The sequence below is a fragment of the Filicampus tigris genome, chromosome 17 (assembly GCF_054856515.1).
Source record: "Filicampus tigris isolate MCC_2025a chromosome 17, RoL_Ftig_1.0, whole genome shotgun sequence".
Taxonomy (NCBI): Eukaryota; Metazoa; Chordata; class Actinopteri; order Syngnathiformes; family Syngnathidae; genus Filicampus; species Filicampus tigris.
Window position 1 is genome coordinate 12,215,493 of NC_141233.1, and position 27,150 is coordinate 12,242,642.

General features: G+C 43.7%; 4 protein-coding genes across 5 annotated transcripts; 2 read left to right on the plus strand and 2 right to left on the minus strand.

The window, feature by feature from the left end:
• Window positions 1-2,737: 2,737 nt before the first annotated feature.
• Window positions 2,738-13,079, minus strand: LOC147133402 (tubulin-specific chaperone cofactor E-like protein). The gene is made up of 9 exons (XM_086057436.1): window positions 12,991-13,079; window positions 11,427-11,489; window positions 9,975-10,123; window positions 9,766-9,905; window positions 9,182-9,363; window positions 8,843-9,099; window positions 8,225-8,351; window positions 7,519-7,635; window positions 2,738-5,076 (listed from the first exon to the last, which is right to left on the minus strand). The coding sequence occupies exons 3-9, from the start codon at window positions 10,111-10,113 to the stop codon at window positions 4,731-4,733; spliced, it is 1,308 nt and encodes a 435-aa protein (XP_085913562.1). The 5' UTR covers window positions 10,114-10,123; window positions 11,427-11,489; window positions 12,991-13,079; the 3' UTR covers window positions 2,738-4,730.
• Window positions 13,080-14,017: 938 nt separating this feature from the next.
• Window positions 14,018-16,078, plus strand: plekhb1 (pleckstrin homology domain containing B1). The gene is made up of 6 exons (XM_086012774.1): window positions 14,018-14,225; window positions 14,306-14,458; window positions 14,532-14,634; window positions 15,276-15,315; window positions 15,396-15,486; window positions 15,771-16,078. Exons 1-6 carry the CDS (start codon window positions 14,189-14,191, stop codon window positions 15,902-15,904), a joined length of 558 nt encoding a protein of 185 aa, XP_085868900.1. The 5' UTR covers window positions 14,018-14,188; the 3' UTR covers window positions 15,905-16,078.
• LOC147133404 (lathosterol oxidase-like) lies at window positions 14,815-20,393 on the minus strand. The gene is made up of 5 exons (XM_086012773.1): window positions 20,334-20,393; window positions 19,318-19,529; window positions 18,184-18,316; window positions 18,010-18,110; window positions 14,815-17,525 (listed from the first exon to the last, which is right to left on the minus strand). Exons 2-5 carry the CDS (start codon window positions 19,525-19,527, stop codon window positions 17,085-17,087), a joined length of 885 nt encoding a protein of 294 aa, XP_085868899.1. The 5' UTR covers window positions 19,528-19,529; window positions 20,334-20,393; the 3' UTR covers window positions 14,815-17,084.
• Window positions 20,394-21,030: 637 nt separating this feature from the next.
• LOC147133405 (uncharacterized) lies at window positions 21,031-26,756 on the plus strand. Of its 2 annotated transcripts, none has more exons than XM_086012771.1 (3): window positions 21,031-21,979; window positions 22,906-24,243; window positions 24,454-26,756. In XM_086012771.1, the coding sequence occupies exons 1-3, from the start codon at window positions 21,302-21,304 to the stop codon at window positions 25,153-25,155; spliced, it is 2,718 nt and encodes a 905-aa protein (XP_085868897.1). In that variant the 5' UTR covers window positions 21,031-21,301; the 3' UTR covers window positions 25,156-26,756. The 2 variants fall into 2 exon arrangements, with proteins under 2 accessions (XP_085868897.1, XP_085868898.1); XM_086012772.1 differs by having other exon boundaries at window positions 21,031-21,886.
• The last annotated feature ends 394 nt before the right edge of the window (window positions 26,757-27,150 follow it).

Sequence of the window (27,150 nt, forward strand, 5' to 3'; positions counted from 1 at the left end):
GACACTCCGATGCTCCCTCAGCTGAGGCTTCTTTTATGAACCCCCTCAAGACTGAGCATAAATGGACGCGTACTGATCGGTGAAGGGCAAAATCACACAAAGGCTGAGGATATCAAGAGTTACAGATGACCGGGTGGCCGAGGAAAGGTCCTTGACTTAGGTTTGTGTTTTAGGAAATGCGGTGTATGAATAAAGTGGAAAAGATGGACGTGTCCTGTACCTCACGGAAATGTTGCTATTCATTAAATGCAACAACTGGTTTGCTTAAGCCACTTGTACACTTCATGTCATCATCATCTTCCAAACCGCTTATCCTATATAGGGTCGCGGGGAGTTGCTGGAGCCTATCCCAGCCGTCAATGGGCGAAGGCAGACTACACCCCGAACTGGTCGCCAGCCAGTCGCAGGGCACACATAGACACTGTCACTGAGCGGGAATCGATCCCACGCTGCCCGCACACAACTCAGGCGTGTGTACCACTACACTATCAGCGGACTCACTTGTACACTTCATCCGGCTTTATTCCATTCTGGTTGCAAAGTTTTGACTCAAATTTTGTCTTCGTGGTACCTTAAGTTCCATCCCAAGCCTTTGGCTGACAACATGCCAGTCTTCTTGTGGCTCCGAGAGCTAAAAAGAAGTCAGCAGGTTCTACAGCATTCTCTATTTTGGCTCGAATACTCGAATGCATTGCCAGCAGCAATTTGACCTGCCACCTCTAGAAATATTTCAAGTAATCTTTACTTAATAGTTATTTCAACACACTTGCCGTGCCTCACCTCCTGACCTCTGGATTTTGGCCTGTTTTATTGCCACTTATTCTTGGAAGTAAACCTAAAATAGAGCCCCGCCACTACCATTAAACAATGTCCTTCTTCTGCCTTTTTTCTAGTTATGGAATAGGGGGACGATGTCAACCAGAGTATTTTCCATCTTTGGAGGTGGTATCAGACCCGTAAGAGAGGCAGAACGTTATCTTTTATCTGGAAACCATGTCATTTTCTGCCGTCTTTCAGTTAATCAAGCTGTACTCCATCTATGGAGGTAGTGCAAGAGTTCTAAAGGGAGCGGCGTTGTCCTTTACTTATAAAATATGTAATGTTCCTGCTTTTTTTACGTGTTGCTGTTCTGTAGTAATTGACTTGGTAAGGGTAGAGGGAAGTTGCCCTGGCTTTTTCTGTCTTTGGATGGAGTACCAGAGCCATAGTCTGAATCTCTGTAAGAGTCATCGGGCGAATGTTCCAAACTAGATTATTGATTTCTCAACCACCTAACAAGATAAATGTTTGACAGATGTTAAGATCCCTTCAGGTCTCCAGCTGGAGAAGAAACAAAAAGTTTCTACATATAGTTCGACAACCAACAGAGGGTTGCGGTCTTTCTTTCAACTTGTTAGCCGAGGCAGTCCTCGTCAAGGTATACGCAGGCATCACGTCTTCTGGGGAACCCATCAAGCTTGACCCTCACAAAGCAGGTTCACGACTGGATACCCCGCTGGAGTCACCCAATCCATGGAGTGGGGGAATGGGCCACCCCTGATCCCGGCAGTTATCCTTGCCCTTGCCCTTTTAGTGCTCTCATTCAAGACGAACTGAACCTTCTTCAGAAACTCAAACCTTCTTACCCCCCATGACGCCTTTAAAGAGCACAATACACTCAGGTAAATCCCTCCGCACGCCACTGCACTCTCAGCCACGTCATAATGCAACAGGACGGATCGGAGTAGCAACTACACCTAAGCAGCCAATATCTGATTTTTTCAGGCACAGTACCGACAACCTGCAACTCTTGATTCGGAAACCGGCTAAACTTATCAAAGATGATTTGTTCATAATTCTGAGGCAAGACAACAGTTTTAAAATACAGCTATCATCCACCACAGACACTATTGAGAACGTATATCCAACAGGAAAATCTGGGAGGCAATTATTCCATCTTCAAATGAGATACAAGAAGGAACTACCGGTATCTAGGGACTTTCAATGGAAAGTCAAAAGTTCAATGGAGGAGAGCTCTTAAGGTGATAGCGGTCTGTGAGGAAAAAGCTAAGGCAGCTTATTGCATGGGCCTATTATGTGAGCTCTGTGTAAAAGATGGCTACAAATCAACAAAGGTATACAGCAGGGGTGGGAAATTCCGGCCCTCGAGGGCCAGTATCCTGCCTGTTTTCCATCTCTCCCTACTGGACCACACCTGATTCAAATGATCATATATCAGCAAGGTCGGCAGAAGCTGGATAACGATTCTGAAGCTGGATAACGATTCTGATCATTTGAATCAGGTGGGTTGCACAAGGGTCACATGGAAAACATGCAGGATACAGGCCCTCGAGTGGCGGAATTGTCCACCCCTGGTATACAGGGTGCTCACTGCAGAACAACAACACACAAAACAAACATTGTTATTTGGGTGAACTTTTACAGAGAAAGTCTGGTGACTGGTCTTTTGAAGGGTGCATCTGCGGTTCTGGCACCAACATCTCAAACAGGATTAAAGATGGAAGGGAACGGGGAGGAGGGGGTAATTGGAAAGGACTATCCCGGAAACATGACCCGGTCTGACACATATGGAATGAGCTACACTGCAGCTTTGCCAAAAGTCTTAGACCAGACCAGCCAGAAATAAAAATGTCCAGGATCCTAAGACCTGAAAAACTTCTTAAGAGGATGACCAGCGGAAACATCTCCAAGACTATGGATCAGTTTGTCCCAAAGACGAAAAAAAACCCTACAGATATAGGATAGGTTCATAATTTATTTCTTCAAAGAGAAGTCAAAACAAAATTGTACATAGAGCTGTGAAAATGGCATCATGATATTGAGAAGTAGAATACACAAAAAAGTAACCACTGACAACAACGCTCCAAAAGGTATAAATTAATACACTGGGACAGCACAAGGCAAACCATTAGGCATTGGCGGTTTACGATATTTTAAATCTTCCTGAAAGTGATGGTGCAACATGTTCCTGTGAAAATGTAGTAGAAATCTGTACTAAAAATGTAAGCAAAGTGACATTTTGTTAACATTTCAGATCTGTTTTTGCATTTTATTTTCACAATAGCAATGAAAACCCCAAAATACTACAAATATCTGTCAAGTGTGTTTTTTTTGGTGGGGGGGGGGTCAAGCACAAGTAAGATTTGTACAAAATCATGCTCAATTCTCATGTGCACAGTGTTGAGAGTGTCACATTTTATAAATGATTAAAAGCAAATCTCAGAATATATGAAAACCAACACCATATGGCAAACAAATCACATTAGATCCCACAACAGTGTTCACCAAATACCAGCTAAAAACGTCCACTGAAAATTTGGCTCGGGTTTACCCAAATTTCCTGCCATTTCAGGACGTCTTCAAACTCAAAGGTAAACTCAACTTTTTGTGCAAGATGAGTAGGTTGTCTGTACAAACACACCAACATACCGAGAAGCTCCAAGCTGAAACATGAGGCAAGATTGCTAGAAAGGTTCTGGTCTTTAATCCAGAAATGGCAAATATTTGTTCTGTGTGGGCTTTCCCAAGTTCTCGCTGGGTTTGTGTAAACTTAGTGTTTCAAAAAAATAACAATTTCAGGCTAACGTGAGCCAGTGGGAGAGGTCAAGACCCCGCATCCTGTGAAAGAGTGGACACTCAAGGTGTCAGGTTTGTGCGCGCGATGGAAGAAGGGTGGCATTCAGTCGGACGGGTGGTCGACGCCCCTCCCGCCACCCCACTGGTGAGCCAGCCCAGTAGATACGGAGGAAGTGACCTGACACTACATCAGGTGTTTGGTTACCATCTAGTCTGGGGCTCTACGGGAAGGCAGGGCCGCTCAAAATCTGGACTGGACGGATAGGTGGGAAGAAATTTGGTAGTAATTGTTTGATCACGTGGCTGCGATCACTTCAGCATAAATGAGGTTGACTGTTTTGCAATCAGTAGCTTTTAAGAATGACATATCTACGTCGTACACATCCGAGCAAAAACACCTTTGCAGTAAACAAATAGAACAGCCATCTGGGCCAAAATGACTAACAACTCACTGGTAGCCATCCATCCGTCTTCAATCCAAACATCGTCCATCATGGTTAGAGCCAAGGTCTTGGCGATCTAAACGGCTTCAATTAGCCAAAGCAACCAAAACGTGCAAGGCTGGAATCTCTGCAGTTTTTGGTTAACACGCTGCAATTTAGGTGGTTTAGACCAGTGTTTTTCAAACTCTGTGCCGCGGCACATTGGGATACTGTAAATTATACTGGTAAATTATCTAATTTGTGCGCCTGTGCGGTCTAGCGCCTGGCAGCGTAATCATGTCTTTACTACATAGTAGTACTCTTCCATACCAGCAGGAGGCAGCAGCAGCAGGTAGCTAATTGTCTTTGTTTAGAGACAAGCGAATTAGTGAGGCATGTTTATCCAAACCGGCCCATGTTTCACACTGAGTCAGTATTAATACGAAACATTATAAAATACTTTTTTCTTTGTGTTTATTTAATTCCTGTTTGAAAGTTTGAAAAACACTGGTTTAGACAACTGTTCAAGGACTCTCTCTCATGAAAACAGCGACTTATGTCCCGAGATCAGCCTGCCTGCTAACCCATCTAGCCTTTGAACTAGCGCCAACATTTTGTTGCACCAAAAGTCAAATTCAAGTCAAAGCCAATCTAGTAAGTGTCCAGCGAGTCCTGTGAATCACAGCCCCACCCACCCCCGGAAAACAAAACAAAATACCCAAGAGTCCTACCTCAAAGGTGTGAGGAGTTACAGCGGCTTTTCACCTTGGGCACTACGAGGATCTCGTCTCCATCTCGAATGCTGTACGAGTGGAGGGCCCGGAAGCCGCACTTTAATTCCTCCGGTCCCAAGACCGAAGACATTTCCCGGTTGATGTAGAATAGCCTGGTCCCGTTGCTGGGAAGCTGAAGAAGCGCCCTCAGTTGCTTCTTCAGGTCACCCACCGTCTGCTCCAGGCGGAGGCTGACCGCCTCCACCCTGTCGCCCCAGCGGACGTCCACCGTTGTGCAGCGGGGGCTCAGGTCCACGTCGGCCAATGGGGCCAGTTGACCGTACTTGGATACCAGCTCATCGTACCTGTGGGAGGATTGCTGGAGTCAGATCACTGAGGCTCTCCATTTTTGAAACAGAAACAGCTACTTCTTGGCTCCTGTTTGATCCGAAAGGCAACCGGCGTTAGAAATTAATGATATTCATCTATGTGAAGACACTAATAATCATCTTAATGAATTCTCAAAACAGACGGCTTCCTGATCCCTCGGCTAATCCACTCGTTTTTAGCCATCTCTGGGGGCGGCCATTTTGTCGTCTGTCAACAGAAAATGACATCACAACTGCTCGCAACGACCAATCACGGCTCAGATTCAGAAAACGGGTCAGCCGTCATTGCTCATTGCTGGGAACATATTCTTGAAAAAAACAACAACAAATGTTTGGGTTGACTTTCGCTTTAAGTGTCGCAAACATTAAGACAAGTGAGAAACGTTTTGAATTGTGAAAACTGCATATTTTGTCTGCTCTCGGGATGAAGACTGAGTTCATTGGTTTTCCTGCGGCGAGCTTGTTTGCTAGCTCTAAATTTGCGTTAAAGGTTAAAAATGTCAAACTTGTCGCCTCTTCTTATCTCCCTGGAACACTCATTATTCCCTCTTTGCCGTAAGGTGCTGTCCCCCTTTGAATCCCCCTTCAGGCCCTCTGCTTACTCCGGTGGAGACTCGCATTTCATTTTCAGTCTGGTCACTCTTCTTGCAACTAATCCTTCCTGTACAGCTCGCTGGGCTCTTTTCAGGCTACGCCTGTTTCTCAGTGACTTGCAATGTCACACAAGACATTCAAGCACCGCCAAACCCCTGATGGACAGATTAACTCAACTCTGTGCGCCCCCCTCACCTACACCCCAGTGGTCCGATTCAGTGTCAGTAGGATTTGTATTTATTTTGAATGTGTATTGTATGTTTATGCCTTCATCGGTCTCTCGTTTTTTTATTTAAACAGCCCCGTGAGCCACGACTGGCTCACGCCTTTTTTTTTTTTCATTCTTTGATGGGGCTGTTCTAGTTGATCCCCGGAAGATTTTTAGAGATGCTTGATTTTCATTAGATGCCGTTCATTAAATTTTTGACTTGATGCAAAGTAAGGATTTGATTTGGACAGAACATTTACTGCAGGACACAAGTTTGTCATTCAAAGAGCCGATCAGGGCATAACTGACATTTGCCAATTTTTTTATTCGTCAGCAGAGCAGTTGCCTTGCTACATAGGGAAAAAAAAAATCTGAGCGATTCTGTTGATCTACGTTGTGATGACCCATGAACAGCAGGACTCTCCAAATTTGGGAATTTTTGGATTAATCCGTAACCTAATGAAAATATTTTTGACTAGTTTTTCAGTTAATAACTAAATAGCTAATGACTAGTTTTTCAGTTAATAACTAAATAGCTAACACTTGGGAGATTCTTCATTTGCATTTGATGGTGACACCAGGCTGGTTATATCTTTTTTTCAGTTTTATGGTAACTCACAAATGTTTTGTGTTATCTGGGCAACATTGTTGCTTAGTGGCTTAATTCGTTGGCTGTGTCCCACTAGATGGTACTGTGATTCAAATTTAATACAGAGTAGTAATTCAATTGCAAAATGAATCCAGGGGCACTAGATTGTCTGCCCCAAATCCTTCTTTCTAAAACCACCGTCATCTCCTGTAACATAAAAAAAAGCAAATAATCTCCACACTTTAAACAATTCTTACATGTTCATAATAAATTCAATTCAATTAAAAAAAACCATAAGGTTTTCGAACTGACAAAGCGCAGCATGTATTTAAAATACATATATAAAAAAAAACTACCTGCTACCCTGTGTATCCCTTTTCCCAATCAGAGAGCTCCCAGTACAAAGAAGTCATTGAGAGTTGAGAGAGAGGTGGCATTGTCCCCCCCACCCACCCACCAAAGGTTAGTCCTGCCCCCCTACACCTAGTTAGGGACTACACATTTGTTCACTAAGTTAAGTGGAATGCCTGTGGTAAAAAGCGTGGGCAATGACGTAGTCACCAGTTTAAAAAAAAAAATTGGGCAAAAGTAATGGGACACTGGCCCATCCCACCTCCTGGAAAAGAGAATATGAAGTTCTCCCCCTACTCAGTTACTCATTCTTCATTCATCAGCTGTGGCAAAGCTCATTTCTTCGTTCATGTCTTTCTTCGCACAAGCTAAGCTAGTTTTAGCAGTTAATGTCATAACAGAGCCTCTCTGCACAGCAAAATACTAAACAGGTGCACGGGGAGAATATTAAATAAAATAATGCTGCTGCTGATTGCCTTGATTCTTTGGATGAGAATATTTCACTTTGTTTTTACAGTTTTTTTTTTTTTTTACTTTTCATATTTAATTGTACACTAAGTCGGGTATGAGTTGCCCATTATGCCAACTTTGCGTGGTTGTTAACGTTGCCTTTTCGGAAACTTCTCGAGTTTGGGTCCAAAGGCCTAATAGTTGAGATATCGTTTTGTTTTCACACCTGTGCGGGCGTTCCTGTTCCGGACAATCCTGGTAGTACCGGATGAAGAACCTCTCAGCATCTTCCCTGTCGTTGTCGGACACCGCGCCCCCGTTCAGCACCAAGACATTTGGCAACCTGTGGGTCGGAGGTATTAATTTAGCAACTTGGGAACAGGAAGATGCGGCAGCTTAAAACACTGAGAGTAATGTGCCCTTTTGTGTACTGTGGGGCCTTAGGAATTCAAAAACAACTTAGAAATCAAACAAAACTTTCAATGTAAACAAATGTGTCCCAGAAGATATTTTGAGTCAACAGAAATCTTATCTATGGCCAGCAGATGGCAGCCTTGTGTTTCTTTTGGATGAGATCACTGTGTATCATTGGAATGCGGAAATGGCGGAGCTTTGGAAATTTGACCACAAGTGTTTGAAATCAAGTGAAATCTAGAGTGTTACAAAGAGAGAAAAGATGACAGAGATGATTTAAATGTAGAAGTAGAAGCTATGGCTTATGTACACGCATACACACACTACTAAATACAACTACTACTAAATATTGTGCAAATCTTTGGGGTATTTTGACTAACGTATGCAACAGACTTGTCATGAAGACACATGAAAAAAACAGGCATGTCTTCTTCGACTCCGAAATTCCGAATAAATCGATGTACCTGGAACACACTGTGGACGAGTTCCCAGAGCACACTGGGTGTGTTCGGCCTTACTGTGCTAAAAGGAGGCTGCGGCGCTCTTGTGTGTTGTATGGCTGCAACAGCGGAATCCCCATCACTTTCAGTTCTTGCAGCTTGGGGAAGAAATTCATTCTCCCGATGTCCTCCCACTTGCTCAGCCCTGCGCGACAGAACATTGTCGCGATTTAGGGTTCAGCGATAAAGCCACCGATTTGTTTGCATTACTGTCGTAATCTGACCTCTCACTTACTGACTTGTTTACACCACACTTGTCTGGTAGAATTTTGTGAAGTTGTTGCAGTTGTGTTTATTTTTTCGTTAATGAAAATGTTTTTTTTCTACTTTAGTTTGTTATTCTGTTAGTTTTTGTTAACTGTAATGACTTTGACTGTTAAATATAGATTCATCTATTGCTTTTGTTTAATATATAAGAACAGGACGTTGACAAAAAAAAAAGAATTGCAGATTTAATTGCCTGCGACTGGCTGGCAAAAAATTCAGGGTTTACCCCGCCTACTGCCCAAAGACAGCTGGGATAGGCTCTAGCACCCCCCGCGACCCTCGTGAGGATAAGCGGTTTGGATAATGGATGGATGGATATTAAATCGCCATCACAATAGTGAGGAATTCAAATTGCACATCTCTGCTGACCTGAGTTGTTGAGGTTGATGTAGCGCAAGTTGGGGAAGAGGCGCTGCAGCGTTTCCCGGGTGTCGCCCACGCACTCTACGCAGTTGTTGGCCAGCACCAGTTCGCTGAGGCCGGGGTACATCTGTCCGAACTTGCGCACCTCCGCCCAGTCACGCAGGTGGTTGTCGGTGATCTGCAGCAGGCGGAGGGACGGGCAGGAAGTGCAGGACTGGGACACGACATGGTAGTCGTTCAGGCACAGAAAGAGCTCCACCAGCCTGAGGACAAATCAGGAGCGCAAATGGTAAACAGTTGTTGCTTTAGGTCAACCTATTATATGGTCATGGTCGTCCTACTTACTCAGGCGTGTTTTGCGTGAGCGCATGCACGGTGTCCCAGCTGACGTGCGTGTTGATGAGGACGAGCCGCCGCACCCGGGCGAACACCTCGGCCATGCACGGCTCCAGCATGGCGCCGCTCAGCGGGTTCATGCTCAGGTTGAGGAAGTCCAGGCGAGGGACGTTGGAAACGATGGCACAGATCTGGCAGACACATGAAAATGAAATTTCTAGGGCAGTCGTGAAACAGCCAAATATTTAAATTGGTGTTGAATAAAAAATACGTTGGAAGAAGTCGAGGACAGTGATTCTGTGTGGTACGTGTGCCACTACAGTAGTAGTATGCGGACTCCTCAAAACAAAATAGATGCAAGTAAAAAAAAATCTAATAAAATAACACATTTAAAATTAACTGACTTAGGGAGATGAAACACAAATGGAATGATTTATGAATTGGTGTTCTATCATGTCATATGTTGGGATTTTAAACCGGGCCGATCTTAAATGTGTGAGTTTGTTTTCTTTTTAGGAAGAGTCACACAAAACAAACTCAAATAAAGAGGCATTTTCCTTGGCGGAGGTAATAATGACAGTAGTTTGGCTCACCTCGGCCCAGTCGTGGATCTCATTGTAGGACAAGTCCAGCTCCACAACATGGGCACAGAAAGCGGCGATGTCGGACCTGTCGCCCGCCTTTTTGATGCCACAGTCGTTTAGAACCAGCACGCTCGGCAAGAACAGGCGACCTGCAGACAAGGAATGCCGGAATTAGGATAAAAATAACCACAGCAATCGTACCGGCAACCGCCGCTAACCTTTGACGGGCGAGCCAGGAGGGGAGGGCAGCATCACGACGCCCAGGCCTTGGCCGTACGGGAAGTTCTCCGTGTTGTACTTGTCGCTGATGACCTGCACGAAGGTGCGAGCCTCCTCTTCATCATAGGACTGATCCATTGTCTCAGCCCTAAAAAAATGGTCACTCTCATTACCCCTTTATCATGTATAATTTAAAAGTGTTGTCATGGTTTGCAATTCTTTTTTTTTTACACTTGTATGACAGTTGAGGAACAAATTATTTATTTCCTCTGGGAAAACTTCATTCGGACTTCCACTGTATCAGTTTTGTATCTCATATTACTCAGGAGAAGGCGGCGGTGGGAGTGGGGTGGGGGGGGATCGCAAAGGCCGCCTTGTACAATACAATACAATACAATTGTATTTATATAGCGCATTTCAGCTAGTGCTGTAACAAAGCACTTTGCAAGCACGTAGAACCGAGCTCACGTGGGCGCCAAGGCCGGCCGGGAGAAGAGTTCTAAAAATACCCCATCGGCATGATTGCATGTGTGACAAGGAAGCCGAAACGTGAGGCGGCACGAGTGGGCCACGCTGACGCCGTCAAATGACCCTCCACCTGTCCTTTTACAGAACCCGCTGTGTCCACCCCAAATAAGCAAAGTCATTTTTCCAACATATCCAGGACTGTCAGGACTCTTGTATTATAACAATTCTGCAATCCTTCTTTGTGATGTAGTTTCTTTAAATTTTCACAGCAATCGTCAGAGAATTGTGTATTTAACCAAAACCGCAGAACTTAAGTTCGCTATCATAATGCTAACAAGCACACATTTGAACACAACGGATGGAGCAATACATGGAGACAGACAATATACAAATACTTATGGGCAAATAGTCTGTATCTAAAGCAAAAAATATATATGTATCAAATTGGGGTACTATAGCTTTACACTGCTGCAAATGGTCACCACATCTGCTTCACCAAAATGTTTAACAAGTCACTGTACAATTAAAAAAACACGTACCTCAAACATTTTTTGATTCATTTTTAGAAGCCATTGTTTTTAAAATGAACACAATAGCATTGTTGCTAAGCCTAATGCATCTCTAATTTTTTATTTTTTTTAATTGTTTTTTATTTTTTTTCTTTAACTCACACTTTTCATAGAATAAAACACAACAAGACCTTTCCAGAGTCAGTTTTGGAAACTAACAGCTGATGAATGGTGGCCTTTCAAAGCTAATCTAAAACTTGTCACAGACCTTTTGTGAAGATAAGCAGAAAAGACAGTAAAAATAAATTACTGTTCACATCTTATCCTGGTGTTTGTCCAGGTGAGGACAGTCCCCTCCTTCTTATCCACCCTGATCAGGACTATCGGTTTCAGAGAAATCATCTCCTATCACCCGAATAGCTCTAGTTTGATGTTCCTGTCGCAAGGGTTTCTCACAGAACTGCTGACTCTTACCTTTGATGTGGGCAGAGCAAAGCAGAGCCGCTTTTCAACAGCACATCAGATCACATTCCCCTCCTGAGAAAAGACACACGCAAAAATGAAGAAAAACAGCAGAGAACAGGAGTTGGGCAAACTGTAGCTTTACTCGGTGGGGTTGTAATTCCACACAGATGCCACAAGATGGTGTCATTACACTTAAACCTGAGAGGATCATGAGGCACCAATGCATTGTAGCATGTACACAACCATGAACCCATGCTACATAAGCGGCAGTATTCAGTAGTTAAATTATTGAACACTAACAAACTCCTTTAGATTTGGTTTATCAATAGTATTAGCTAGCATACTAGCCTAAATAACCAACCCTGGCCACACTTTACTAAAATACACATAACACACTTCCATCTAACAGATGCCTGGTAATCTGCAGTTGAGTAAACAAAGCACCCAGTCATCCCTGGCCACTATGAAGAAATGTGATATTATGAGTGAATGGAAGACAGAAACACATGCAGAGGAAAACATCCTTTCTTCATCAATGACGGTTATTATGTTAACAGCGTGTATTATGTTGCAGACAATAGAGCAAGGTAGGAACATGATGAACATATGTCAAGAGTCTCTTGTAAAGACACAGACATCCACTTTGCACTTGTCATCATCTCATCAAATAGCATACTGTGCAATAATTTCAATAAACAGCACACTCAGCTACGGCTGTATTGACTGTTTTTCATTTTATTTTTATGGCTTTAAAGTGTTTTTGATACAAATATTTACCGTAATGATGACAATTTGGGGGAAACAATGAATGCAAACTACTTTGCACAGTGACTTAAGAATATGTTGAAGAGGCACAAGAATGCACGCTCAGTTACTGCCTTTACTGTTTTCATTTGCTTGTTGTATTATTACGACGTAGAAATATGTTTCAAACAAGTAATGAGTGGAACTACTGTATACCATGTCAAGGTTACGGACGGGGGTACAGTACGTCATGGCACAGAAGGCACACTTAGTTACCATTGTAAAGTTGATTGTTTCATATTTATTGGCTAGAAGTGTGCTATGAAAAAAAACAACGACAGTTTTTTTCAAAGTCGCTGTTTATGCCGAACGATAGCACGAGCCATGGCGTTTGAGAAAAAAGCCGAATTTATTTCTCCTGTCATCGAATATACTAGAGAAAGATCAAGGTCATGTTCAAAAATACTAAAATTTGACCGGGGTTCGGCAGAATTAAGACCACCTGAAGGGGCGATAACACAACACCGAAGCCTGTACGGTGTTGATAAATATAGCCAAAAGATAAGACTGTTTACTAGTGGTTAATGTTATTGCTCTATCACAAAAAAAAAACAAAAAAAAAACCCGACAGAAAGTCGAAAGAACAAAAGAAAGAAAAAAAATGTATAGAGGTGTGTTACAATTGTGGCGCTGCAACTTGTCCCATCGTGACAGGCAATGAAATAACTTCATCTTCGGCGTCTGCTATCGAGTCAACGATGTCAACTTCTTAGCTTAGTAGTTTGAATGCAACATGATTATTTTTAGTGGACATTATGACTGCACTCACCGTGAAGCCCCCCCGGAAGCCACTCGCTAGGTTGTTTGTGTTTTTTTTTTCGATGTTGGACTCACTAGACTGACAGCGGATGCCGGAAGTGACGTTGTTCAAATGGCTTTAAACTTGAACGGGACTCCTCCTCTCGCAACAATGGAAACAAATTTAAATTAGGTATTTTTCTTTGCACGGGTAGCATGTTATCGTAATTTGAAAACAAAAACAAAAAGGGTAATATGTATATACGCAAGGTGTTTTATTTTTGCTGGCGGAGACTGTAAACCTCGCCCACTGTGACGGAAATGACGTCATTCATATGGCGCATCTCCTTGTCTCCTTCTCGCGTAAAATCGGAACAAACCTTTAAAAATAAGTGGTTAATTTTTAAACAATGCAGTTGATATCGAATTTTAAAAAATGTGTTTAAAGAAAATTCCAATACATTGGTTTTATTTTTGTTAGCGCAGTGTCAGTGTAAACTGCGCTCTCTGCCGGAAATAACGAAATTTAAACGGTTTTAAACTCGCATGGCTCTTCTCCTTGCGCAATATCAGAACAAAACAAGAGGTTGTTCTTGCGCAAGATAAAACAATTATACATTATATAAAACAGTAACATTAATATTACTTAAGATATATTTAATAAATTGCACTCACTCTTGAGCACAAGTTTGCCCATGCAGTCCTGAACAGGAGAGAGAAGATTTTTATTTATTTATTTATTTTACCTAATGTTGTGGCCAGGGAAGCCTTTTGTTACAGGGAAGCCTTGTATGCATACTTAGAAGACTCATGTAACTGACCTGCATCTTGCACAGGGACGGTTAGAAATGGGCTAATCTAATCCTTTGTTATGTCACAGTTTATTCACTATATTTTGTGACAACAATACACAATCAACAAAACGTAAGAAATGCCATGACCAGTTGTCTAGCAATAATATTCGATTCAAGATTGTGTGCCGGTCCAGAGAGAGAACTAATCCAGGTGAAATCTGAAGAAAAGGGGGGGGGCGGGGGGGTGTCCTAGCAAGCAAGTGCTGGCCTAATCCAGAATTATCCTGTGACTCAGACGTGACAGGAGAAAGAATAATCTGGCAGACACAAAATAAACAAGCACAGGAACACTGTCTGTTGCATCGTAGAAGACCAACAACCAAAAACATTTTTGTTCCTGTTCCTCTACCTGTATTTGGACCACAGGTGACAAACATGGCGCTCATGAAGTCAGGCTGGCTTTGGAGACAGAGTGAGTACATTGGGTGTTGATGATAACAGACCAAGCGTGACTCATTATTGTGATGATCGAGCGTGTTTCCTGTTGTCTAGCATCTGTGCTGAAGCGCTGGAAGTTGAACTGGTGTGACCTCTGGGTGGACGGCAGTCTTTGCTTCTACAAGAGCGACAGCCGGCGACAGCTGGAGCACCGCGTCAACCTCAAGCTCACGTGCATGGATGTGCGCTGCGGTCTAGAATGTCGAGGTAGAGCATTATCATTTAGTCATCCTTAATGGCAGCATTTTGGTAAAAATGTTCTGGGGGGGTCTGCTCTTAGGGGTGTCGCCTCCCGAGACTAACCCCCAGGAGAACGTCATCGTCGTGCAATTCAAGGACAGCTCAGCGATGAACCTGTGTGCCAACAGCGAGGACGAGTCCATGTAGGTGTTGTAGAGTTCACCGCAGAGCCCGTTTGACCTCTGTTGCTAACCAAAACAGCAGTAAACTGTCTCTAAGATGGAGAAAACACGTACTGTATCAACTTCAATTCTCTTAAATAGTGGATGTCCGGACTTTTTCCTTTGAGGGCCGCATACATTAAAACCAAAGGATGCAAGGGCCATTTTGTCATTGTCTGACTTTATTAAACAAAAACAAATCCATCAATCAATTAAGTATTATAGTTATTTAAAGCGGAAGTCAAGCCAAACGTATTTTTTTCAAGACTATGTTCCCAGCAGAACCACTAGTTAAAACACGGCATTCTGATTAATTTTGCGTTTATGGAATACTGTATAAGTAAAGCAGCAAAATGCACTCGTTTTAGCCACCTCCGGGGGCGGCCATTTTGTCTTCTGTCGACTGAAAATGACATCACAACTGCTCACAACAACCAAAACAGGTCATCCTAAAGACGAGTGGATAAACACTTATTCCACAAACGCAATATTTATCAGAATGCCCTGTTTCAACTAGTGGGCTTGCATAGAACATATTCTTGAAAAAAAAAAAAAGAAATGTTTGCATTGACTTCCGCCGCCACTGTCCATTAAGTGTTCTTATTTCCGTTCCCTTCGTTTAGCGCGTGGAAACTGACCATGCTGGAGACCAGGAGGAACCCGGTAAGATCCACGTTCTTGGGTTCGACTTTTTGGGGGGCGTATAAAAAGTCTGATTTGAAACCGCGTTTTCTCACTCGCAGGTGTTCACGTACGATCCCTATGATGATTCCTATCAGGCCATTCCCCTCAGCCACTATCACACCATCTATGTGGCGTCTGGAGCAGGACCAGGTACTGCCTGCTCAGTTGAAAGAGTCAGAACTTGAAGACTGAGAGAGTTTGGTTGGTGCATGTTGCTGAAGTGTCAAGGAAGTATGCTGAACTGACGTATCTCGACTCAGGACGGGCTTTTTTAACGCTCGTCAATGTTTGTAGCCATGTTGCTTTGAACTCGAGCGCTTTGAGGTTAGACCTCAGAAGTTCCGCTTTCCCCACTTCCAAGCGGTCTGAAATGCAGCATCAAAGTCCAGAGTTTTGCTTATTAACGTGATTATGATCGCCGTTTTCCTCCTCAGGCACCCACCAGGTGATTGTTCAGAGGGACCCGTTCGACGGGGTGTTTGACCACCTCGCCATGGGATTACTGGCAGGCATAGCGGCGGGAGCGGCCATGCGGTCCTTCCTCTGGGCACCCATGTTTTTCTGCTGAGATTTAATGTTGCACCTTTCGCTTAACACTTCATGTGAGATAAGACGCCTCTTTTCAGTTTGCACTTTCAGATGCTCTTTTGGTTGTTGTTCTTCACGTGGAATTAGGCTTGATCGCAGGTAGTAGCTGCTGTTGTGACTTTGTCAGGTTTGTGTTTAAAGTACAAAACATGAACCACGTGGTCTAAAGTGCCTGATTTTTTTTTAATTATTATTAGTAATTATGTCAAAAACATCTGATACAAGGCTGTTAAGAAGTCAATCCTGCAAGTCTCAGCCCATCAGAGTTGCATTAGCAATGCTATAAAGACCGTATACGGTAGAAGTCACTCAGGAGACCACTGACCTTTGCCAAGGCTGATCTGATGAAAAAAATTGTGAGTAATTGATTTTTTTTAAAAACAACTCCGTAGAGCCCTGTGAAAAGTTAGAAATTCCATGAAATGACATGAAATTGAGTTGACATGTCTATCATGCATGAAGTGCTTTAAAATGTGTTTTTAGTGTTCTGGCATAACTGTAGCTGTCCAAAAAAAACATAATTTGAACAGCTACACTTGTGGTCGATTAGCACCTTTGCACAGTCCATCTTCATAACCGAGAATAAGAACTACATTTTCAGTCTGTTCAGTTCTGTATCCTACAGGAGTATTTTCAAACACTGAAAACAAGGCAAAATCCACTTCAAAATGGTAACAACTAGGGCGAGTACCGATACCAGGTTTTGGTATTGGCACAATGCTGGCCTGATTTTAAGGTATCGGGTAATCATGGAGCCTGCCAATACCAACCACCGATACTCAAGTAAAAAAAAGAAATCTGACATCGAGTAAGTCCTCTTTAGCAATAGTTGGCGCTATACTGCGGTAGTTTGACACATTCATGACTCATCATCTGCATCATCGGTCTTTTTCCACTTTTTGGGGGAGGTCAGTGTTAAATTAAAATGTAAATATAAGAAAAACTAGAGCTATTGGCACTTAGTATCAGTGAATTCTCATACTGGTATTGGGCTGACAAAAAAAGTGGTATCGAACATCCCTAGTCACAACTGGTCATATCGTGCTCAGCAACTCCCTATTCAGCAAGTACAAGAAGCCTAATAATCATTGTATGGTTTCCAGAAGATTACTGAAGATTACTGATTGTCTCTTGTGATTGTCATTCAAAAAAAACGATTGTTACTCCTCTTTGCGCATGATGCCGCTCTGTCCATTGGCGTTGCCGCTGTCTAACTTTCCTTCTGCCCGAAGCCTGCGAATCAGGTCGTGGGGACCCTTGCCCATGAGGGCTGACGGGTGTCGGTAGGAACCCCCCAGGCGGTCCCACAACGTAAAGTACTGGCCGTAATTGTAGTCGAAGAACAGGTGGTGGTCGGTGTGATGCGCCGAGCCATTGATGACGCCCGTCATGGCACTTGGGACGCGGTAGTCACCATCATGTATGGAGATGGTCCAGATGTTGACAAAGACATACAGGGCCAAGTAGAGCACCTTGTGGAGCGGGAAGAGGAACGGGTAGATGTGGTACGGAAGCCCCTGCATGAAGCCATCAACCGGGTGGAAGGCGTGGCTGGCGAATGGCGTCGGGATCTTCCACACGTGATGCGGCTTGTGAAAGAGCTGTGCTCAAGGCAAGACAGCAACACGGTGTCATGTCAGGATCTCGAAAGTCCCATGAAAAATGACGGGCTCTAACCAAAATGTATTGAAAAACTCACAAATTTAAACTCGGCCTGGTTTAAAACAGACACAACTCACAAGGTAGGTAACTGATTCATACAACATTCCAAACATTAGCATTATCCCCTCAATTCGGCATCTATTTGAATACTAAATATTAATCACTTAAGATGGACATGGGAAGAAATATCCTCGATAGGTCAACTTTAGATTATGGAAGTCTTGGGCAAAGTTAACTGCGCCCCCAAGTGGTTAAGCACAGACATTATGCTTCTGTTACTTCACAACGGGGCATATTCACACAATGGACATAATTCACAACATTGTCATGCCTATCTCTTTAAATTGCAACATTTCCAAACATCAAACTCGGAATGATTATTATTCAAAACTGGTAAGTAGGAGCGGCTGCAATTGTACTTGCCTTATAAATAAGCTTATGATGTAAAAAGCGATGAATCCAATAAATGCACATGTCGGTGAAAAGCAGGAAAGAGATCATACTCAGGAAGAGCCCAGTCCACCCTGCAAGTGCACAAGATCCGTCAGGGCCGATGAACTTCAAGAGGTTGAGCCCAGGAACAACATATGAACGTACCTAACGGAGAGTCGTGGACATTGTCGTACACTTTGCTGTATCCTCGAACTTCAGCAAAGAACAAAGCGACGGTGGGAATGCTGATCCACGGCAGAGAGGTCAGTGCGTATTTAATCTCCCTCCGAACTTGATTCTGGGGGAGGAAATTGTTCGTTTATCGTTAAATGTCTATGGAGTGAACAGCACCTACTCATCGCCGTAGACACCGAATTAGAAATGGAGGTCTTTGGTGTCAATGTCCGTGTATGTTTCCAAGATGTATAAGTCAGGAGTGAAGAGACTGGTGCCCCAAAGGCTAATTATTGGACTGTGTGTGCCTTTGCCAGAGTAAGGAAGGTTTAGGTATGTTCCCAAACGGTATCTTCTCCCAGTGACAAACCATTATACTGCTAAAGGTACAGTCTACTATTACCTAGGGCTAATATTTTACTCCAAGGTAACTGGCTGTACAAAAACATCAAAGGTATACAAACAGGACATTTGGTCCTAACATCTCAGTGACAAACTGTTCCCAGAGGGATAATTATTGGACTCCAACATAACTGGCTGTACGTTTCCCTGGCCCAAAGCAGTCCAGGTATCTTCCTAAGCTTTAAAAATGAACTGCCAAAGCTCCAAAAAAAAAAAAAAAAAAAATCTTTTAAACGATTCCTTACAGTGACAAGCTTTTGGATCTCTTAAGGTACAATGCTGTGCAGTAATGATGTACGTCATCCAGGTCCAAAATGGGATCGGTATATTCCTAGTTTTTAAGGTTAACGTTCCTGTGACAAACTGTAAAACAGAAAGGTAATGTTAGACGTTGTCCTAATCCAACAAGGTGGAGGTTTTGGTGTGTTCTCAAGTATCGGTTGTAGAATTACAGAACTTTTAAGGTCAATATTTTAGTCACAAGTCATTATACCACTAATGGTATGTTACGGACTTCTGGGTGACTTTGGACTTTGTCCAGAGTCAAAAAGTACAGCTACATTCCCATCTATCAATGGTATAAATGGCTCAAACAACTGGACTTGCCTAATACAGTAGATGTATAATAGTAATCCTAATCATAATACACAATTTTATCTATAGGCTCCTTACTAAGCACCCAGCATCATCTTACAAAGCAGATAAAAACAATGAACCATGTACCTCTAAGAAGTGCGGATGTTTCATGAGGTCATGGTCGAAGATGAAGTAGTAGCTGAGGGCCCCCAGGCTCAGGTAGAGGACCGCCGCCCCAAGGTTGGTCACCACCAGCAAGCTTAGGATCTGCCGCAGGGCGCCGTCCTCAGCCCACGACGCTGGGTACACGTACGGCGTAAAGACGTAGTGGTCGGCCACGTTCAACACGAGATCCATGGCTGAACGTGTATGTACAAATACTGCATGTTTATGAACTGGAAAAGTACATACAGTGTATGCATAGATGCAGTGGTGGGTATACTGTATGTATTTTAGTATTTATTTTACTGATTATTTTTGTTTTAGTTTTGCTCCACTCACAGATCTCTACTCAATACTTTAAAACATGCAGGTGAGGGTGTATTTTTTTCAGTTATTGTTAACATTTCTTCTTGTGTGTAGGTTTTTTTCATTGTGCCAAACTATCAAAACTGGTGTTTTATAATTTACAGTAAATAAAATGAAACCTTTGTACTGAAGTACATTTCAGATTTCAGTCTCTAAATTTTGCAATTGAACCACCTTTTCTAATTGTATCTTTTTTCCATTTATTTTTATTATTATTATTTTTTACACAAGTGTCTACTTTAGAGTACTTTTCCACCTCTGTGTAGGTGGGTGGATTTAATTTTGTCACTATGAAGCACCTCATTTACCACTGACAATTGTTTTTAATAACATGACAGAAAAACCGTACTTCTATTTTTATTATTCAAAAGGAATTACTTACATTTTCTTATATTACGTTATCAAAACGATGTACTAAACATCAAATACCGGTACATGTTTATTGGAATAACACACATAATATAATTATTTTATTATTTGTCAAACATTATGACCCAATTCTTCAGAAAACAGTAACAATGTTCTACTCGGTCCCTATGCGCAGAAGTACACCTTACACAAGCACAAATACGATAAAAGCATGAATTAATAATTTAGTAACATGAAATATTAGTTATTTAATGAATATACTGTACCTGGTGTGGGTTACTCAGAACAAGAACAACATTGAAGGTACAGTGCTATGCTATAACCAGACAGTAACCAATCAATGAGAAGGGCTGCACGACGTCACCCATATGTTATCCAATGAGCAAGCAGTATTTGGTCACATCAGCTCTGTTGTCTTTTGTCATTGGCCAATTGGGCGATCTGCTCATTGCACAAGGCTTCCGCGGTGCCTTCGGTGGAGTATGAGCTCAAACGCCCCCCTAAATGTTGCCTAAAAGACACCTTAAATATCCCGCTTCGACTTTGCTTGTACAGGTACAAGATCCCGGTGTTCATTTTGTTATACCCGTCAAAGGGTCGGTAAAAAGAGGTTATCGTCCACGAGCAAGGCTCTAAAAAACGCAGCATCGTCCAGAAACATAGCAGTTTAAGCTTTACTTCGTTTAAAATCCACGCATAGCACACGGTGGAACATACATTCGTAGATGGTTACAAGGGTTTACGTCTTCCACTCAATTCGGCGCCATTTAATGTCTGTCAGTAGTTGATTCATTGTGGATTTATGGCATTTGCACCAACAGCTCTCAATTTTTAGAAAAAAAACAAAACAAAACAAAACTGAAATAAAGATCCACTAGGTGTCGCCATTGCTCCAGGTAGAAAAATATCGCCCTAGTCTAGAATGTCAAAACGAATATAATAGTCAAGTGGCCATGGGGTCAAGCCATTAACCCAGGATGTCATCACGATGACGTCATCACAAAGCCTATTAGCCATATGACTGTGATGTAGAGCAATATCCCCTCTTCTGGGTGTCATCATGGCTAAACATGACTGTGGGCTAGAGTCATTTTTCCCTGCCGATATCATTCCCACAAATCATCGTAGTCATATGACTATGTACTAGAGCCGCAACTGCCAGGATCTTAACCAAGGCGTAAATTAAGTGGGGACTATTAGCTGGTCAGCGCCAGTGTGGCACTGAACCAACCAAATGGAGAGGAAAATGGATTCCACGGACAATTACTCCCTAAAGCAAAATGTGCAACTCCTACAGTATCAAACTGAGAAGTTTAGACAGCTGTGGACTAAGGGGAGCGAGTGTTTCGAAGAGCTCAAGCATTACTACAACCAGCTCAATGAAGAGTGGCAAACCCAGTGGTTGAATAGGGAGGAGACCATAGCATCTTACCTGAGGCACCTAGAGCTGGACTACATCAAATTGTTAGAAGAATACGCCAAACTGTACAACATGCGGGAGGCCAACGAGAGGATTTTACTGAAAACCAACGCGGACTTACACAAGTGTAATTTAGATCTTAAGCAATACCATGTGCAACTTAACGAAGTGTGGCAAACCCGCTGGATTAAACGGGAGAAAAGCATATCCTCCCAAGTGAGATATCTGGAGGCAGACAATAGAATATTAGTGATGGAAAAAGCAGAGCTGTCTCACCGGATGCAGACCAACGAAAAGATGTTTTTGAAAACCAAGGCCGAACTGTACAGAACCAGCTTAGAGCTCGAGAAATTAAAAGCTTCCAAAGACTCTCTCTCATTGGAAATGTCCCAAAAGGAGGTGAGCTGGAAACGAGAGAAAGATAAACTGCTTAAAGAACGGCAAGAGTTTCTTGACCACATCAAGCAGTTTGAGCACCTGATCCTGCGTGTGGTATGTGTACTTTAGCACGGCATTTTTGTTTACTGTACGGTACTCAACAGTACTGGATAATAAAGATCCCATAGCGTCAAAATATTTTTTAATGTATAGGTCAAAATTAGTCTGTATGCGGTTTGTCGTTGGTATGCAATATCTGTTGGAATTGCAAAAGGGAGAAAACGAGCCAATCAGATTTCGGTGTTGTTGTGACGTAGATACGCTACTCATTCAAGCACCTGCCCACTTCATAGACATCCTGTCAACTAAAAAAAAAATGGCTGCGCAACAACGCGGCTGCGTCTAGTGCAAAGCTAATAAAACTTAACGCCTGCCAACCTCAGAGGAGTAGAAGAGTACATAGCTTCAATTTATTTTTGAAATTTTGACATTCTGAAGCGTGTTGGAAAGCCATCCATCTCATCTGCCAGGTGTTTTAGAAAACCTAGAACAGCTTGAAAAAGGGCATCAAATAAGGCATTCTGACGACTATTGCGTTTGTGGAATAAGTGTTAATCCACTTGTTTTTAGCCATTATTAATCAGAATGCTGTGTTTCAACTAGTGGGCCTGCTGCGAACATTCTTGAAAAAAATATGTTTGGTTTGGCATTAAAATGGTGGCAGGTGTGCTGACTTTAAATTAACATGAGTTTAAGTGTGATTGGTTAAGTGTTAATCACCAGTTATGAGGGTGTTGTGTTGTATCTGTTATTTTCCCTTTCCTTTTGGAAAGTTTTTCTTCTTTTCAACTGACTCCTACAGGTTATGCGCCAGATTAATGGTGGGAAAAATTTTGAAATGAAATATCTTGGTCTCATTTTAAATGACAAAAACCTGGCATTTGAAAAGGGGGGTGTCGTCTCTTTATATGCACCGCATGTTTGAGATTCTCTGTCAACCACAATTGGTAAAGTGCCTGACTCACGCTGTCTCTTTTCAGGAAATCGCCGTCAGAGCGATGGAGGAATGGACAAGGCTGAAACAGTGGGGCAACAAAACCACATTCGAGGAAAACGAGTGTATCAGGCGGCAGGAGGAAGAAAAGGAAGGCGGCGATGACGAGCTGGACGAGAGCGACAACAGCAAGTGCGAGGCCGGTTATGAAGAGGACAAGCAAGACGAAAATGATGAGGAGGAAGAGGAGAAAGAGGAAGGAGGAGATGTGGAGGCACTCGTGGGCACAGAGGGAGTGGAAGAGAGTGGCGAGGAATTAGAAGAGAGTTGCGACGATGAAGAGACTGACGTGGAGGAAGAGAGTGATGAGGACGAAGAGAGTGATGAGGCAGAGGAGAGTGGTGATGAAGAAGAGGGTGATGAGGAGGAAGAGAATGAGGGAGAGCAGGGCTACGAAGGCGAGGATGGAGAGTGGCAAGACTGCGACGACGACGAGTGGGAAGACTGCGACGAGGAGGAGGCGGAGGGTGACCGGGAGGAGGAGGAAGAGGATGAGCAAGAGGACGAAGGAGAGGAAGGGGAAGATGGTGACCAGGAGGAAGAGGACGAAGGTGACCAAGAAGAAGATGGGGAAGAAGAGGAGGACCAAGAGGAAGGGGAAGAGGAAGAGCAAAAGGACAAAGGAGAGGAAGGGGAAGATGGCGACCAGGCGGAAGGAGATGAGGGTGACCCAGATGAAAACGGGGTCGAGGAGGTGGATGACTCAAAGGGTGAAGAGGAAAACGGTGACCAAGAGCAAAAGCAAGAAGATGATCAAAACAATAATGACGGCAAACCGGCAGACGGGGAGGGGGAGGAGGAGAGTGCCAAGGAGGAGGTGAAAGAAAATGAAAGCCAGGGTGAGGAGAGTAACAAGGAGGGTGAAGACAGTGCCAAAGCGGAAGAGGGGAAAGCGGAAGAGCAAAGTGTCAGTGAGGGGCAGGAGAAGGAAGAGAGTTCCAAGGAAGACGGGGAAGAGGGTGGCCCTAAGGAGGAAGGGGCTGAAGAAGGGGAGAAGGCGGAAGGAAGCGTTACCGACAGTGGACAAGAGGGCGTCGCCAAGGAGGGGGGTAGCGAAGAGAGTGCCGAGGCAGGGGAAGGGAGTGTCGCTGAGGAGAAGGAGAGTGGCGGGAAGGCAGAGGGGGAGGAAGACAGGAAAGAGACTGAGGAGGGTGAGAAAGAGAGTGCAAAGGAAGAAGGGGAGAGTGTCACCGAGGAGACAAGAGAGGGTGAGGAAGGGAGCGTCAAGGCAGACGAAGGGAGTGTCTCCGAGAAGACAGAAGGGGAGGAAAGCGCCACTAGTGATGCTAAAGAGAGTGAGGCAGGTGGGGAAGAGAGTGTCAAGGTGGATGAGGAGGGTGTTGCGAAGGAGGGGGGTGAGGAAGAAAGTGTTGCTGGTGATGCCAAAGAGAGTGAGGAAGGTGTGGAGGCAGAGAGTGTTGCAGGGGAGAGTGAAAAGGAGGTGGCTGAGGATGGTAGTGCCAAGGAGGAAGAGGGGAAGGAAAGTGCCAAAGAGGAGGCCGAGAGTGTTGTTGAGGGAGAAGAGAGTGTTAAGGTGGAAGAGAGAGACCAAAAGGAGGAGAGGAAGGAAGAGAGTGCCAAAGAGGATGGCGAGAGTATCGTCGAGGTGCGAGATGACACGGCCAAAGAGGGGGGAGAGAGTGACCAAAAGGAGGAGGGGAAGGGAGAGAGTGCCAAAGAAGATGGGGGGCAAGAGAGTGACAAGGTGCATGAAGAGAGCGACAATAAGGCAAAGGAAGAAAGTACTAAGATAGGAGAGGGCGTTGATATTGCGGGGAGTGGCGTGAAGGAGGACGAGGAGAACCGGAGCGCCAAAGGAGTTGAGGAAGAGAGTGTAACTGAGCGCTTAAGGAGTGATATGGTGGAGGAAGCTAAGCAGGGGATCCCCGCGATGGAGGAGCCGAGAGAAAGTGAGAGAAGCGACAGCAGGGGGAAAATAAGTACCAGGGTGTCAGAGGACAGAAAGGAACAAGAGGGGCTCGCCACAGAGGAGATGGGCAAAGAGGGTGAGAGAAGAGAGAGCTACTTTGAAAGAATGATTAGCCGCCTCACCAAGAAAGACAAGGAGGAGAGGCGAGAGCGGGTGAGGCGAGAGGTGGAGCGGATAGAGCAGGAGAAGAGAGAACGGGCAAGGAGGGAAGAGGAGAGGAAAGAGGAGAAGAAGAGGAGAAAAGAAAGCAGGAGGGAAGAGGAAGCCAGAGAGAGGGAGGAGAGGAAATCAAGGGAAAGCAAATAGACGAGGTATGACAAGGAAAAGAGGTCAGGTAGCGCAAACTAGAAGAAAAGGAAACATGGTAAAGAAGGGGAATCTCAGGGGACGACTGTTACGATATATGTCTCGCAACATATATGAAGAATCCTTCTCTACTTTACACCCCGATGAGATGGATGTTGCTGTCCCGCGCCCGGATTTGACAAAAGTTGGGAGTATTTTGGTGGTCTGTAATCATTTTCCAATCTGCCCGGAGGGGAGAAAAAGAAATCTAATTTGACAATGAGGTAATGAACCCGTGAAGCCATTATCTTAGATAACCAATTTCAAAGACAGGTTGGGCACTGATGGAAATTCTATTAAACATACTTGGCTGATTTCTCTATTTGGTGCGATGGCAGAAGGAACCCTTCCAACTATTGATGATTTACTTTCAACTCTCAGGTTTGCCAATGATCATTATTCCGAGAAGCGCCAAGCATTGGAGCAATAACAAATAGAAGAATGCACCTATCCACATACTTTACGCTAATTCCTTCGGTGTCTGAGTCCAGGTGCCTTCGATTAAAACGTTTGGATTTTGATTACCGCCGCTTCCACCACCGCGGAGCTAGAGTTGTCTGAACTTGGTCCTCTCGGTATTTGGGCCAAATCACAAATTCCACATTAGCAGGGCCCCAAAACCAGATCTAGGTATCCTAATTGCCCTTGACCTTTCTGGTCTTCCATTCAATCATCGCCAACCGCTTGGCAACGGGTACTGCTCCTTCCTGGTTTCACTCACACCGGTCCAACAGAGAACCATTCGTCATCACCCAGAGCTCCAGATCTACTGCAGCTCCAAGGCATACCACCAGGCTCTGAACTTGGGCGCCTCCTCTTCACAATCCACATGGTATCGCTTCGCTTGAGTATCCGCCAAAATGGACTGACTTGACTCGTGGCGAGCACTCCATCAACACGTCCTTAAAACCCCCAAAACATTTCCAGACCTTGCCCATCACTCGCTGACTTTGTCGCATGGACACTGGAGGCTCAAGTAGGTCCAGAACTCTTCGACCAGAATTCTCACTCGCTCGAGCATCCTCTTTTTCGGACAAATCTCCACACCTTGGCCTCACCTTACACAACAAACCGCCATTACTTTGCCGCTGCGATCTAATAATTCCCATCAGCCTCCCAAATCTGGAACTCCTTCCTGAAAATCCGTAATGGCGCTTCCCTCAACATGTTCGGCATCACAGAGCTGTCAATTGTTACGGAGTATCCACACAAATCACTGAACACTACCTCATGCTCATAAGATTGATTAGTCCAGATATTTAAGAAAAAAAGCTACATTGCTAAAAAAAAATGTTGAAAACAAGCAAAAATACTAATTGAAGTATGTTTGACAACATGCCATAGTTGTGAAGTACTGCGTCACTGCTAGCAGGTGAGTCCAATGTTAGCTGCTAACTGCTTGCGGCTAACCCCGATCCCCGCTAGCCTTAAAAGATTCATATCAGAGGTGAGGAACAACGGCAGTGACACAAAATGAAGCTTTATCACCAGATTAACAACTTTATTCATAGAATAACAAACCACTGCACTGTCATAATACTTGTTGCAATATGCCAAACGGCCATGGCTTGTTGAAGCTTAGCTACTCGTAAGGTATTTTGAATCATTTGTTCCTGTTTTTGTTTATCGTTGAAAATGTGTATGTGAAAATGGCCAGTGGCACTAAAAAGTTTGGGGACTGCTTTTATTTACATGTGTGTGCAATTGATGGAATGTCACTGCTAAGTAAATATTTTAATACGTTTGATTTATTTATTTGAAGAATTCATGTTCAGTTTTACAATTGCAAGTTAGCACACAATCATAGCCATGAATGGAATTGTGTGTATATATGCAATATTTCATTTTTGACAACGGTTTCAACACTAGGCAGAACTGCACAGTCTTGTCTCAACCTATTCATGAACTCAGTTCAGAGCCAAACCACTAATTAGACATAACCAAAATTGGTTAGTG

Bases quoted from the DNA above. Each gene is read 5' to 3' on its own strand.
- LOC147133402 (XM_086057436.1), bottom strand. From the start codon at position 10,113: ATGGATCAGTCCTATGATGAAGAGGAGGCTCGCACCTTCGTGCAGGTC. The intron at 8,352-8,842 runs GTCAGCAGAGAT...TCTGTCGCGCAG, and splicing joins CATCAACCTCAACAACTCAG to GGCTGAGCAAGTGGGAGGAC. The intron at 5,077-7,518 runs GTGTGAAAACAA...ATCCTCCCACAG, and splicing joins GAACAGGAACGCCCGCACAG to GTACGATGAGCTGGTATCCA.
- plekhb1 (XM_086012774.1), top strand. From the start codon at position 14,189: ATGGCGCTCATGAAGTCAGGCTGGCTTTGGAGACAGA. The intron at 14,226-14,305 runs GTGAGTACATTG...CCTGTTGTCTAG, and splicing joins AGGCTGGCTTTGGAGACAGA to CATCTGTGCTGAAGCGCTGG. The intron at 15,316-15,395 runs GTAAGATCCACG...TCTCACTCGCAG, and splicing joins TGGAGACCAGGAGGAACCCG to GTGTTCACGTACGATCCCTA.
- LOC147133404 (XM_086012773.1), bottom strand. From the start codon at position 19,527: ATGGATCTCGTGTTGAACGTGGCCGACCACTACGTCTTTACGCCGTAC. The intron at 18,317-19,317 runs GTACATGGTTCA...TTCCTCCCCCAG, and splicing joins AACATCCGCACTTCTTAGAG to AATCAAGTTCGGAGGGAGAT. The intron at 18,111-18,183 runs GTACGTTCATAT...GTGCACTTGCAG, and splicing joins TGTCCACGACTCTCCGTTAG to GGTGGACTGGGCTCTTCCTG.
- LOC147133405 (XM_086012771.1), top strand. From the start codon at position 21,302: ATGGAGAGGAAAATGGATTCCACGGACAATTACTCCCTAAAGCAAAAT. The intron at 21,980-22,905 runs GTATGTGTACTT...GTCTCTTTTCAG, and splicing joins AGCACCTGATCCTGCGTGTG to GAAATCGCCGTCAGAGCGAT. The intron at 24,244-24,453 runs GTGGATGAGGAG...GAGAGTGTTAAG, and splicing joins GTGGGGAAGAGAGTGTCAAG to GTGGAAGAGAGAGACCAAAA.